Below are 12787 nucleotides of genomic sequence, written 5' to 3' on the forward strand. Positions count from 1 at the left end.
AGCTTGGCATCCCCGCCTCGCTGATAGCTGCCCTTGCTCTGGGTCACCATGGTCTCGGTCACCTGCCAGGAGCTTTACCATCTCCTAAAATGAAACCCCAGGGGTTTTCAGCAGCGTCAGGTCCACCCCCGGAGGGCTCCTTGCAGATGCCCCCCACCTGGTTAAGTCTCCACCCGGTTACCTGGGAATAAACTTCTCTCCTGCCTGAACACCGCGTGGTGTTCTCCTTGATCGGCTACCTACTTTCATAAACCTGACAAGCAGCTTTTCGCTGGCTAATTGGAGCTGAGAGTTATGGGGTCTGTTCCTGTCCTAGGTGGAACCCTGGGGAACCGGTAAACACCTAAAGATAAGAGCCTCCACTGCCCCTCTGGGCAGGCAGCTACAGCGTGACTCCCCCCCCCTCCCCCCCCCCCCCCCCCCCCCCGCAAGGCCTCACCTTGGGCATTTCTGAGATTACCAGCCGCAGAGCCACACCTCTGACTTGCTTAAGTAATAGGGCGAATTCTTCCTCCATTTTTGGTGGGGGTGGTATTGGGGCTTGAACTCAGGGTGTAGGCACTATCCCTTAAGTTTTTTGGCTGAAAGCTGGACCACAGCTCCACTTTTGGCTGGTGAATTGGAGGTCAGAGTCACATGGACTTTAGCTTCCCCAGTAGTTAAGAGTTACAAGTGTGAGCCACCAGGGCCCTGGCTTTTCAGCAGTTATCAAAGAATATTCTTTGCGTTTTATACTTTTGATGTTTTTATTGTGGTAAAATACGTGTTACAAAATTTACCATTTAAACATTTTTGAGCGTACAGTTCTGTAGCATTAAGTACATTCTCACATGGCCATCATTCTCCCGCTCCTTGGTTTCCCAAACTCAGTAAAGTTTTATGTTTGGAATGCTCAATGGGACTTGAACGTGACTCTTGTAAAATCCCTAGTATATTAACCAAGAGAGGTTAATTGCTTGTGGCCTGCACTCCTTTCTTGAGGGCCAACCCCCAGCTTCATGTAGTATTGTAGAGTGGTATTTTGGTCAGTGTTTTCACTATATTGACCTGTCTACCTTGGTGGTGAGAAACGGACCACAGAGATGGTCTGGGTCACCTCAGAGCACTCAAATGTTGCGGGTTGTTCCTGTTGCGGGTAAGGAGTGGGAAGGTTGTAGCCAGGCCCAGCTCTCAACTCTCCAGCTCCTGGGATGTCCAGGCTTAGGAGGAGATACAGATAGAAGTCAGACTAGGTGGGGACACAACCTCAGCCCAGATTATCTAGAGCTTTACTTTGTTGCTGCTCAGAAAAAAATAACAACAGAGAAAAATCTCCCTTTGGTTTCTGGTTCTGAGATAAGTAAACCTCTGTTATCGCTCATCTGGCCTTCAAGGTGACACTAGTGGCCAACAAGGTACAAAATGGATGGAAGCAGCTGAGCAAGACTTGAACCTGGGGCCAGTGTTTCTTAGGTATTCTCAGTAAGACGATTTATCATTGCATTAACAGACAAAAGATGCTTTTGATGGGTCCTGTGAATTAGAAGACTCAAATACCTTGTGTAGAAGGTAAACTATCCCTCAAGCAGGCAGTGCCTTCCTATCTTAAGGAGCCCCAAACTTAGAACACTCTGCTTCCATTCTGTTCTACTAATAAAAGGAATAACAGGAGCTGGGAATGTGGCTTAGCGGTAGAGTGCTTGCTTCCATGCATGAAGCCCTGGGTTCGGTTCCTCAGCACCACATACACAGAAAAATCTGGAAGTGGTGCTGTGGCTCAAGTGGTAGAGTGCTAGCGTTGAGCAAAAGATGCCAGGGGCAGTGCTCTGGGCCCTGAGTTCAAGCCCCAGGACTGGAAAAAAAGTGAGGAGGACAACAGTTCTCCCTGAACAACTCCAAGGACAAAGATTGAGCTACTGACCTGGGACTGTTTTAATTCTGTGTGTCTTTCTCACCCCCTGTCCCCAAACTTCCCTATTTAACCTGAGGCCAATGTCTGTACCCCTGAAGATGACTGAAGATGTACTCCAGTGCTGTCTTCCCATGGCTGCCGTGAAATAAATCTTTCTCTGCTGTTTCTTTATTTGGCACATGAGGGTGAGTGGCTGTAAGCTTATAGAATGCCCCTGGCCCAGACATAAGATCTGCCCTTGGGGGCTGGGAATATGGCCTAGTGGCAGGAGCGCTTGCCTCATATACATGAAGCCCAGGGTTCATCCCCAGCACCACATGTATAGAAAATGGCCAGAAGTGGCGCTGTGGCTCAAGTGGCAGAGTGCTAGCCTTGAGCAAAGAGAAGCCAGGGACAGTGCTCAGGCCCTCAGTCCAAGCCCCAGGACTGGCAAAATCTGCCTTTGGCAATGTGACTCTGTCCTTGGCTGGAATGCAAGCTTATAGAATGTCCCCCCCCCCCCCCCCCCACCTCCAGACAAGATCTGCCCTTGGTAGTGTGACTCTGCCCTTGGCTGGTGATACGTGAGGGGCAGGCGGAGCACCTCCCACCTTAGTTGCTTGAAGGTATAGAGACCCCCTGAGAGAGAGCTCTGGCACCAGTTTCTTTACTCCTCTGTGAGGACTTGGCCTTGCTGGCCCTGCTGGCCGTAAACTCTTTTGCTCTACCTGGCTTCATCTATGGTCTGTGGCTTTTCTGGGATAATTTTCCTTTCAGTGGTCAGATTGAATTTGGGACTCTTGGGCTTGGGGCCTAAAAATCTAGTTTCTTTTTCTTTCTTTCTTTTTTTTTTTTTTTTGGCCAGTCCTGGGGCTTGGACTCAGGGCCTGAGCACTGTCCCTGGCTGCTTCCCGCTCAAGGCTAGCACTCTGCCACCTGAACCACAGCGCCACTTCTGGCCATTTTCCATATATGTGGTGCTGGGGAATCGAACCGAGAGCTTCATGTGTAGGAGGCAAGCACTCTTGCCACTAGGCCATATTCCCCGCCCTAAAAATCTAGTTTCAACTGGACATCCTTGAATTTAAGTTATGTGCTATCCCCAATCCTGCTCCCTGAATGCCAGAGGTATCTCCAATCAGGTGACAATCCAAAGCACGCTTGCTTATCTTGTGGTATGGTAGGGGTGGGTAAGAAGCTTTCCAGGCTGAGCTGGCTCCCCTGGGGCCTGTGTCAGCAGTCCTGATGGTTAGCTTAGCGGCCATGGGCCACAGCAGGACTGCCATTCTCTCTGGGTTGTTTGACAGAGCTCCTCCTCCTCTTGGGATGGAGGTCAGAGGCTCAACTGTGAGTCAGGGTACCCTCTGCCCTCACCCCAAACTCAATTGATCACGACTCGGCAGGCTGTACATTTCGATATTTGAGACCACAAGAGGGCATCAGTGAGCCAAGAATGGCCACATCCTGTCACCAGGGCACGGGATGGGACCTTCTCCCATGCCTGAAGCCAGAAACATGTGGCTTCTACCTCCACAAAGCTCTCGCTGCGGGCCACTAATTTGTCCTGGGGCTACTTAGCAGATGTCATGCTCTGCCAAATGATTTTGAAAAGACAGCACATCCAACAGCCTTGGCTCAGTCCTAGCTAGGCCTGCCACCCCTTCCTGGCTGCGCATCCTTGGGCAGTTGAGCATCCTCTTTGAGCTTCTGTTTTCCCATATGTTAGCTGGTCGCAGTGATACTACATTAGCCCCATCCTTCCCAGGACTGGTGAGGGGACCAGTGGACCTGGGACTGGGGCTTGAGTGCTGGTCTTTGTGCCACTGCTTGGCTTTTTTTCTGTTCATGGCAGGTGTTCTAATTTGAGCTCCTCCTCCTCCTCCTCCTCCTCCTCCTCCTCCTCCTCCTCCTCCTCCTCTTCTTCCTCCTCTTCTTCTTCTTGCTGGCTAATTGGAGATGAGAGTCTCACAGATTGTTCTGTCTGGGCTGGCTTTAAACCATAGTTCTTAGATGTCAGCTAGAATTATAGCATGGACCATAGCACCCAGCTCACAGTCTGGGTTTTAAGCATTGTATCCCACTGTGTACAGGAGGGGCAGCTGGTATCTACTAAGATGACCACCACAAGATCCGATCTACTATTCTGCATGTTCTCCTTCAAATAGGATAGTTTTTTAAATTGTCAAACTGATGTACAGACAGGTTACAGTTCCATACGTTAGGCATTGGTCAAATAGGATGTTGACACTCCTCACATTAGCCCTTGGGCTGGGTAGGCTTCCAACTCGGGCAGCGAGTGTCACCACATGACTCTGGAGGTTTGGCCATGAAAGGTGACACGGCTTCCACTGGCTTTGCCTGGCTCATTCACATTGGATCCAGCCACCGTGCTGGGAGGAAGTATGAGCCCCATGAAGGCCACAGCGGGGCACCCCAGCCACCTCGGCCCGCTCTGACAGGCAGCAGTCACCATCAGATGAGAGAGAGTTTACGCAAGAATCACCCAACAGAGCCCCAGAACCGGAAGGGAGAAATGGAAATGCTCAAGATTTCACAGCAAAAACTGTTGGGTGGTCTGAGATGCAGTAGCCACACCGGAAAGCACAGGAGAGAGCCACACAGGGACTGCCTGACGGGAAGTCACCGGCCCGAGGACACTGCTGGCATGTGGTAGGACCAGGCCTCGAACCTGTATCCTTCTAACTCCCCTTTGATCTCTGTCCCGACAACCTCTGGTTTCTGGCATGGCCCTGCCCTAGACAGTTCCCCTGTTTCCTCTCTGCACCCCACAACAGCCAGGATGAAACTTGAGTCACGGGTGCCCTGGGCACTTCAAGGACAGGCACACCTGGACACACATTTGTGGTTTATTACACAGCCTACGTAGAGAGTGGAGACAAGGAGTTGGGATGCAGTTGGCTACTGAGGATGTTTGTAAGATGGGAACCTGTGTGTCAGGGTACAGTGTGTGTGTGTCTGCGTGTGCGTGTGCCCGCACACGTGTGTGCATATGCACACCTGTGGCAGGCCTCCTGCTTCAGCAGGGACCAGCCTGATCTGTTCAACTCATCCAGAGCCCCCTTTTACCAGTGTTCTGGGCCAGTGAGACCTCAAGCTCTGAACCACAGATGCGTCTTCTCAGGGCTGGCCAGGTCTCTTCCTGTCCCTGCCCTGGGCGGTGTGACAGAGACAGGAAGTAGCAGCCGGTGCAGTCTAGGACCGTCCATGTACGCACTCAGGGATTGCTGGGTCCCCTGCTGTCACGGCCATCACAGAGCTCAGACCCAGAGCTCAGACCCTTCTCAAGGCCACAGGACGCAGGCCTGCTGGCTTCCAGGACTTAGGGAGGGAGAAAGGTAGGCCTTCTCCGGGTGCTTTCCACTTGCCTCTTCTTCAAGTGCTGGGTGAGAGTCTTGTGCTGCCCCGGTGAACCCATGGTTCCGGGCGCACTTGGCGATGGCTGAGTCTGGGGGCTGGAGAGGCCAGTGCAGCTGCTGCCACTGTCCAAAGTGAGGCTCGCTGGCTAGAAAGCGCCCAGGAGCGTGAGACTTCAGGGGACAGCACCGGTAGGGCCAGCTGTGCGTCTGCTAATCAGGTGACTGGAGCGTCCAACCCGGCGTCTTTCCAGCCTCGCCCTCTTCACCTTCGTCTCCTGGGAGAGCCAAGCCTGGTGTAGCCCCTCAAGTACACAGTCCCCCAGACTGCCCATCGGCTTTCCTGCCAGCTTTACAGGCTGATCCTCTGGGGCTGGGTGACACCATTCAATGTCACAGGCCACAGGTGGCATGTCCCACGAAAGAAGATCAATATATTACTGTTTCATTTTTACAAAAATTAAAAGAAAAAGTCCACACGGATCTGTACAGGTTGTGAGCTGTGTCTTAAGATCACTGGAAAAGGAGGAAATACTTAAGGTGACAAGAGGCCCAGAGCAGTCCCTGTTGGCCCTGCCTCTGTCCAGGCCACCCTGTTCCTGCCTCCCCTCTCCTGCCCATTTCCTCGAGGTAGCAGCTGGGGCTGAGTCTGTCAGAAAGCCATCAAGGAGCCCCGGTGGCTTTTCATGGACTGGGTCAGATGCCAACCGAGACCCATGAGTCCCTCCCTCCTCCCCCCGCCTCCTCCAGGCTTGTCCTGAGACTCTTCCCTGCAAGGTACCTTATGCCAGCATCCAGGTACAGGCAGCCCGTCGGGGCCCTGGAAAAGAGGAAAGTGTCAGTGACAAGCACAGAGACTGGTGCCCTCTCCAACCCACACCCCCTCCCTAACCCTGTAGGGAGGCGCCGCCAGGCAGCTGCCACATGAGGCCACTGGACTGGACTCCGCCCAGGCAGGGCTGGGTGTCTCCTCTGTCCACGGGGGGCGGAGGGGGGCACGATGGCCCCTCGGGCTCTGGTCCTGGGGACAGCTGTGCTGAGGCAGAGCGAGGACGCTGTCATGTAATAGGCATGACCACGAGAATACGCAGGGCTTGGGTATGGATGCCTCTGAGAGGGTTACGGGCATAGATCCGGAGGTAGCATGACTCCAGCTGAGATGGGTGGGGGGGGGCTCAGGTCATCAGGGGACACACTGGGCATGGGAGGATGGCTTGTCTGGGAGGTAGCAAAGCCCATTGAGCCATCAGACATGGGCAGGGGGTGGGTGGGTTTCCTCAGGCAGCCTGGAGGGAGAAGGAGGTGGAGAGAAAACACTCTGCTCCAAAGCACAGACACACACGATCACCTCCACGTGCACGCCAGGGACACAGGCTGCAGACCAAAGGGAGAGGGACAAGGGGCAGGATGGACCGGCAGGCAGAAGCAAGGCAGGATGGGGCAGGGCTGGAAGAATCACACAGCCTCGCCGGCCCAGTGCAGCGCGCACAGCACACAGCAGGCCGGACTGCATACCGCAGGGCAGGGCCCACCGCCCCTGGCTGCACCCCAAGAGCCTGGGGCCCCTCTCTTGCTTCCACACCGAGGATGCTCCTGTTTCAAAGACAAAAGCTCACTGACTTGCAGAAAAGCCTTGATCCCAAACCGGGAGCTGTAGGGCCAGGGCCTCCTGACCACCGTATGTGCCTTTTGTGAGCGAGAGTTTGGCTATGTAGCCCAGTCTGGCCTTGAACTCCTGCTGCCTTAGCCTCTTGAGTGGTGCTCCACCCAGCCTACCTCTTCCTTTTTGCATGTACCTATCTCTCTGCCTTTCATGGCTTTTTCCTCATTGACTTTTGGGGTTATCACCTCTCTTGTATGGATGAGAAACGGGCACCGAGGGGTATATTTACAGCCTCACTGGAGGCCAGAGGACTGTCAAGACCTTTGCCTCTGGGTCACCTGCATATTCTCCAGTCCCCTGCTGCGGTGGCAGGGTATAAATATGAACAGATTAACAGAGAGACCCAGTTTTTTTTTGTTTGTTTGTTGTGGGGCTTGAACTCGGGGCCTGTGCACCATCCTTGAGCTTTGGTGCTCAAGGCTAGTGCTCTACCACTTTCAGTTTTTTCTGGGAGTTAAGTGGAAATAAAAGTCTCATGGACTTTGGTGTCCAGGCTGGCTTTGAATTGCATCCCTCAGACCTCAGCCCCCGGTGTAGCAAGGATTACAGGTGTAAGCCACCAGTACCCAGCGTGTTTGATTTTTTTTCCTCCTCTGTGTTTTCTGCACTCCACTGGAGAAGCCTGACTTGTAAGTCCTCCTGCCCTTTAGAAGGCAGCGATGGAACCCTGCGTGTTCCAGGCACTGGTCTGGTGGACTATCATGGCCTATGACTCGAGGCAGGAGAGAGAGAGTGCAAGGAGAGGGGAAAGCAATGGGCTTTTATGAAGGAAGGTGGGCTTCCCTAGACCCGGAAACATCACTTCTAGGAAGGAGGGAAGGGGAGGAAGAGATGGCGGCCAGGCAAGGGGGTCCCAGCCCCCCTTTCTGGTGGAAGACACTGGGCCTCAAGCCTAGAGAGCCAAACCCTCATGACATCCAGGTTGCCATGGCCAGGGGACTGGGGCTCCCCAGGCTCTGTCTACAAACCAACTTGTCTGCTATGACTGCTGGGCTTCCCTCCCAGCCCCCAGCCTCCTTCCTGACAACGCTGTGTAAAGCCAGCTCCACTCCTGGGCTGGCCCTTCTCTACTCTGCCCAAGATGGCCCCTTGAGCTGCTCTGAGGCTGCACACAGACCCTGCCTCTGTCTGGGCCTCCACCTCCACACTGCTGTGTCCTCCAGCCATGCTGCCGTGGGATCAGGGCCGGAGCGAGCACCGCTGGGATGATGGGGATGAAGGCCCTGGGGGCTTGGGGCTCTGCCCTGCACAGACACCTACCACAGGACATGGCTGGTCCAGGCCTGGTGGGCCTGGCTCTCCCTTCTGACCCTTCATTCCTTTCCGGCCGGGGACGCCCCGTTCCCCCTGCAAAACAAGAAGAGATAGTGGTGGTAGCTGCCCATCTCCAGTTCCAGCAGCTGCTAGAGCCCCAGCCCCAGCTTCAGACCTAGCCCTCCCCTGCCCTCTCTCTCTGCCCTTTGCTGGCTTCTCCTTGCCCCCCCTCCCCCGGCCCTCACCTTCTCTCCACGCTCACTCCGGTCACCTTTCTCTCCTCGGGGTCCCGGGAAACCCTGGCAAAAGGATGAAAGGTTAAGCTTGAGAGTGAGAGCCAGGCATGGTGGCTCATGCCTGTAATCCCAGTGACTTGGGAGGCAGAGGTCAGGAGGATTGCAGTTTAAAGCCAGCCAGGGCAGAAACTTAGCGAGACCTTATCTCAATCAATCACAACTGCAATGCCAGCTCTGTGAGAGGCTGTAGGGAGAAGGATCATGATCTGAGGCTAGCTGGAGGCCAGGGGTAGGGTGGGTGGGAGAGAAGCAACAGAGCTACGCAACACTCATTTGTCGGTGCAGGCACCTAACCAATATGCCTAAGTATACTGGGATGCTGGGGACAGAGACAGGCTGGACGCTGGGGTCAGAGACATGGATGTGATGCGTTGCCTTCCCTGGTGTCTACTGGGGAAGATCGTGGAGTGCGGATGATGGCCCACGTTGCTCAGTGGCAAGGCATAGTGAGGGTGGGGCTGTTCTATTAAGGTAGGGGGGTCAAAAGAAGCTCCTGAGCAAGGCTGATATTTGCACGGGGTCCTGTGGGGGAGAGGCCCAGGGGGCTTGCCAGGCAGAGAAGCTAAGTGAGGCTTTGAGATGCTACCCTGAGCTCTGGGCCTTCTACACGGTAGCTATGGCTACTCGTATGTAGATAGCATGGAGCTGCTGCTTCTGCTGCTCTTGCTGCGATTCCTTCTCCTCCTCCTCCTCCTCCTCCTCCACCCTCTTCCTTCCTTCTCTTCTTCTTCCTCCTCCTCCTCCTCTTCCTTCTTCCTCCTCCTCCTCCTCCTCCTCTTCTTCCTCCTTCTGCTCTTCCTTCTCCTGCATCTCCTCTTCTTTCTTCTTCTTTGTACCAGTCCTGGGGCTTGAACTCAGGGTCTGAGTGCTCTCCTTAAGCTTTTTTTTTTTTTTTTTTTTGGCTCAAGGCTGGCACTCTTCCACTTGAACCACACCCCCACTTCTGGCTTTTTGGTGGTTCATTGGAGATAAGAGTCTCAGACTTTCCTGCTTGGGCTGGCTTTGAACTGTGATCCTCAGTTCTCAGCCTCCTGAATAGCTAGGATGACAGAAATGAGCCCCGGGCAGCTGGCACCTGGAAATTCTTTAGCCTGTCCTGGGTCATACCCTGAATGGGGTTCGGTGCTGTGGCTCTCCAGGTGGTATCACTGGGAACCCAGCCCTCCCGGGTGGGCACTCCCAACCAGTACACTCTTTTGATCTCACACTTGCTTTCCAAGGTGATGTTCGTGCCTTAAAGTCCAGGGCAGACAAGATAATTCTTGCAGCCCTACATCTGGTCACATTTCCCTCACAAGAGCCACCGGATTGTTCTGGAACCACCCTTCCTCCCCACAACCCACTGACTGCACCCCAAGACCTGCCCCGGATGGAGCCTGGTTGATGGATATGGCACTCCTATGGCCCAGTGATTGCCAGGTGTTGAGCAAAGAGAGCCAAAGAGACTGTCTCCTAGCAGGAGAGCATTCTTCCTTTGTGGATTTGGGTTCTGCAAGAAGCATGTTGGGAGCTGCTGGCCCTCGTTTCCTCCAGTTACTGCCACCCAGGGAAGCAGAGGCAGGAGGTGCAGCTGGGCGTGTGGGCAGAACTGTGGCCTGGATGCATGTGAGGAACCTTCAGACTTTTTGGTTCTGAGTCATTTCAAACTACGTTTTGTTTATGCTCTGCGACCAAAGGATGCCTGATAGAATCAGTTAGCATAGAAGCAGTTGCATGCTTCCTTTGCTCTCCTTCCCACAATCCCACCCTAGCCGGAGGCTGCAACAGGCCCCTCACTGCTCTCCCCAGCTCCCTACTGCGAGATGTCATCCGTTCATCCACCTGACATCCATCCATTCACTTGTCCGTTCCCTCATCCACCCACCATGCACCATCCATCATCCACCCACCCATCACCCATCACGCATCCCTCGTCCATCACTCAGTTATCTTCCATTCATTGGTCATTCACCTACCATCCATCATCTATCCACCATCACCCATCCTATTGTCCATTCACTCCTCCATCTACCATGCACCATCCATCATTCATCCATTAGTTTATCCCTTCACTTGCCTATCCATCATCCCATCCATTCACTTATCCATCCACCTAGCCATTCACCCATTCAGCCTCCATCACCCACCCCAGGACAGCCCCTCTCGTCTGTGTCCTGGAGTTGGTGCTGATGACACAGAGAACCAGTCAGCCTCAGCCCCGGGGGGTGGGGGTGGGGGCCACAGATTGGGTTCTCTATGGGTAATGAGGGCAGAGGACACACAAAGGAGGCACCCAGTTAGTTACTCACAGTGAACAATGAGAAACTTACATCGAGTCCTGGCTCCCCAGGTCTGCCCTGAGGAGAGATAGAGAAAGGGGGGGAGTGTGAGGGGCTGGGAAGGGGTTCTGGGAGCACAGCTTCTGGGGAGACCAGTTCTGTGGCATGGCCACAGACATGGTGGGGGCAGGGAGACCCACTGAACATTCCAGCAGAGACGGAAGGTGTCACACCGTCCCAGATCCCTGGCCTTGTGAGGTGCAGAGATTGAGCCCCAATGGCTGAGTGACATCATGGGCTCTTCTTGTCCACAGCTGGGGTGAGTGGGGTGGGGTGGGGGTGGAGAAATTGGCCAAAAAAGGTGTTACCTTTTCTCCTTTGGTTCCTGGCAGCCCAATAAGGCCCGGAGGGCCAACAGGTCCCTGGGTAAAAAAGGAGTAGGTTAAGAGGCATGACAGATAAGGAGTCGGACATCTTAGCCACAAACAAGGCTCATGACACTCACAGGAAGGCCATGAGGTCCTCTCTCGCCCGGGGCACCTTTCTCTCCTTTTGCTCCGTCCAAGCCCTAGAAGCCAAAGGGGAAAGCAATCAAGGGGCGACCAGGACAGGAGAGGGGAGCCCGGACCTATGTGGAAGCCAGGGTGTTCATGGAGGGGACCTGGTGGGGGGGGGGGGGGGACACAGGGACAGACTCCAGCTTCTTCCCTGACAAGAATGGAGGCGATGTTGGGTGTGGACGTGTTCCCCCCCCACCCTTTTTAAATTTATGTACATGAAAACATTGTTAAGAATAAAATAGGACTGGGGATATGGCCTAGTGGCAAGAGTGCCTGCCTCATATACATGAGGCCCTGGGTTTGGTTCCCCAGCACCACATATACAGAAAATGGCCAGAAGTGGCGCTGTGGCTCAAGTGGCAGAGTGCTAGCCTTGAGCAAAAGGAGGCCAGGGACAGTGCTCAGGCCCTGAGTCCAAGGCCCAGGACTGGCCAAAAAAAAAAAAAAAAAGAATAAAATAAATACCAAGAAGCTGGAACTTGAGGTGTGTGGGGGAGGGGTTTGAGGTCAAGGGGATGGCATAGAAAACCGCAGAGGGGAAGGGCGGGAGAATGCAGTCATGATATTCAGTATATATGTAAAAATGGAGCTTGGAAAGTTAGGAGATGAGTGGGGTCAGGCAGGATGCAGGAGAAAGACGGAAGAGGTGACATCCATCAGGAAGCATTACACTCATAAACAGACATGTAGGATTGTAACCCCTTTAAAGGCAACAGAATTATAATTAAAAATTTGTTAAGAGGGGAGGTTCGTGGAACATGTTCCTTTTGACTACACAGGGGCCATTGTGGGGGGCTCTGGTCACACACAGACCAGGAAAGAACGCAGAGGGGCAGTCTCTGGCTGGGCCTTGGACTGGGTCCCCGACAGCAGCTAAGTGAGATCTGGGGAGGCCTTGGCTCCCACGCTCGGCCCCACTCTGGCTCCCACACCCCAATCTGGCCTCTGAGCTGGGGAGAGACTTCAGGGTGACCCCTTGGGGTCACTGAGACATGACCAGATGGGATGAGGCCAGCTAGACTCCCCTTCTATGTCTGTTTCTCTGGGCAGGCACACGGGCAGACCACACTGGGGGTTTTAACAGCAGACAACATGGCATTGTGAAACTGACACCAAACCCAAGACTTCACTTGGTGTTTAGGCCTCAGGCAATTGAGAGACAGATGTACATGGGCAAGAGGCGGTTGCGGGGGTGGGGGGGAAGGGGATGCAGGGAAAGGCGGAGGAGTGGATGAGAATGCAGATGAGGCTGGAGATGGGCCAGGGGAGACACAGATTGGGCCCCCCAGGAAGAGGGGGAAAGGGAACGAACAGAGCCTCAAGCCTGGGGGGGGGGGGAAGGGTGGCACCCCACTCTGAGGACATCAGTTCTGGTCCAAGAGGGTCCAAGTTCAGGACGACCATTCAGTGATCAACCCTGGAAGGCTCAGGACTGGGTCCAAGCCAAGCATAGCCATACTTCACCTATGAGCAACATTTTTTCCCTTGTGCTGGTCCTGGGGTGTGAACTCA

General features: G+C 54.2%; 1 protein-coding gene across 1 annotated transcript in view; it reads right to left on the reverse strand.

Annotated features, from left to right (window-relative positions):
* Positions 1-4489: 4489 nt before the first annotated feature.
* Positions 4490-12787, reverse strand: part of Col23a1 (collagen type XXIII alpha 1 chain) — a 192940-nt gene continuing 184642 nt past the window's right edge. The window contains exons 22-28 of the mRNA XM_048333849.1: positions 11221-11283; positions 11084-11137; positions 10767-10793; positions 8407-8460; positions 8168-8254; positions 6026-6064; positions 4490-5760 (exon numbers count right to left, since the gene is read on the reverse strand). Coding sequence (XP_048189806.1) covers positions 5758-5760; positions 6026-6064; positions 8168-8254; positions 8407-8460; positions 10767-10793; positions 11084-11137; positions 11221-11283 — 327 coding nt within the window. The 3' untranslated portion in view covers positions 4490-5757. The remainder of the gene's footprint in view (positions 5761-6025; positions 6065-8167; positions 8255-8406; positions 8461-10766; positions 10794-11083; positions 11138-11220; positions 11284-12787) is intronic.

Source organism: Perognathus longimembris, chromosome 25 (assembly GCF_023159225.1).
Source record: "Perognathus longimembris pacificus isolate PPM17 chromosome 25, ASM2315922v1, whole genome shotgun sequence".
Taxonomy (NCBI): domain Eukaryota; kingdom Metazoa; phylum Chordata; class Mammalia; order Rodentia; family Heteromyidae; genus Perognathus; species Perognathus longimembris.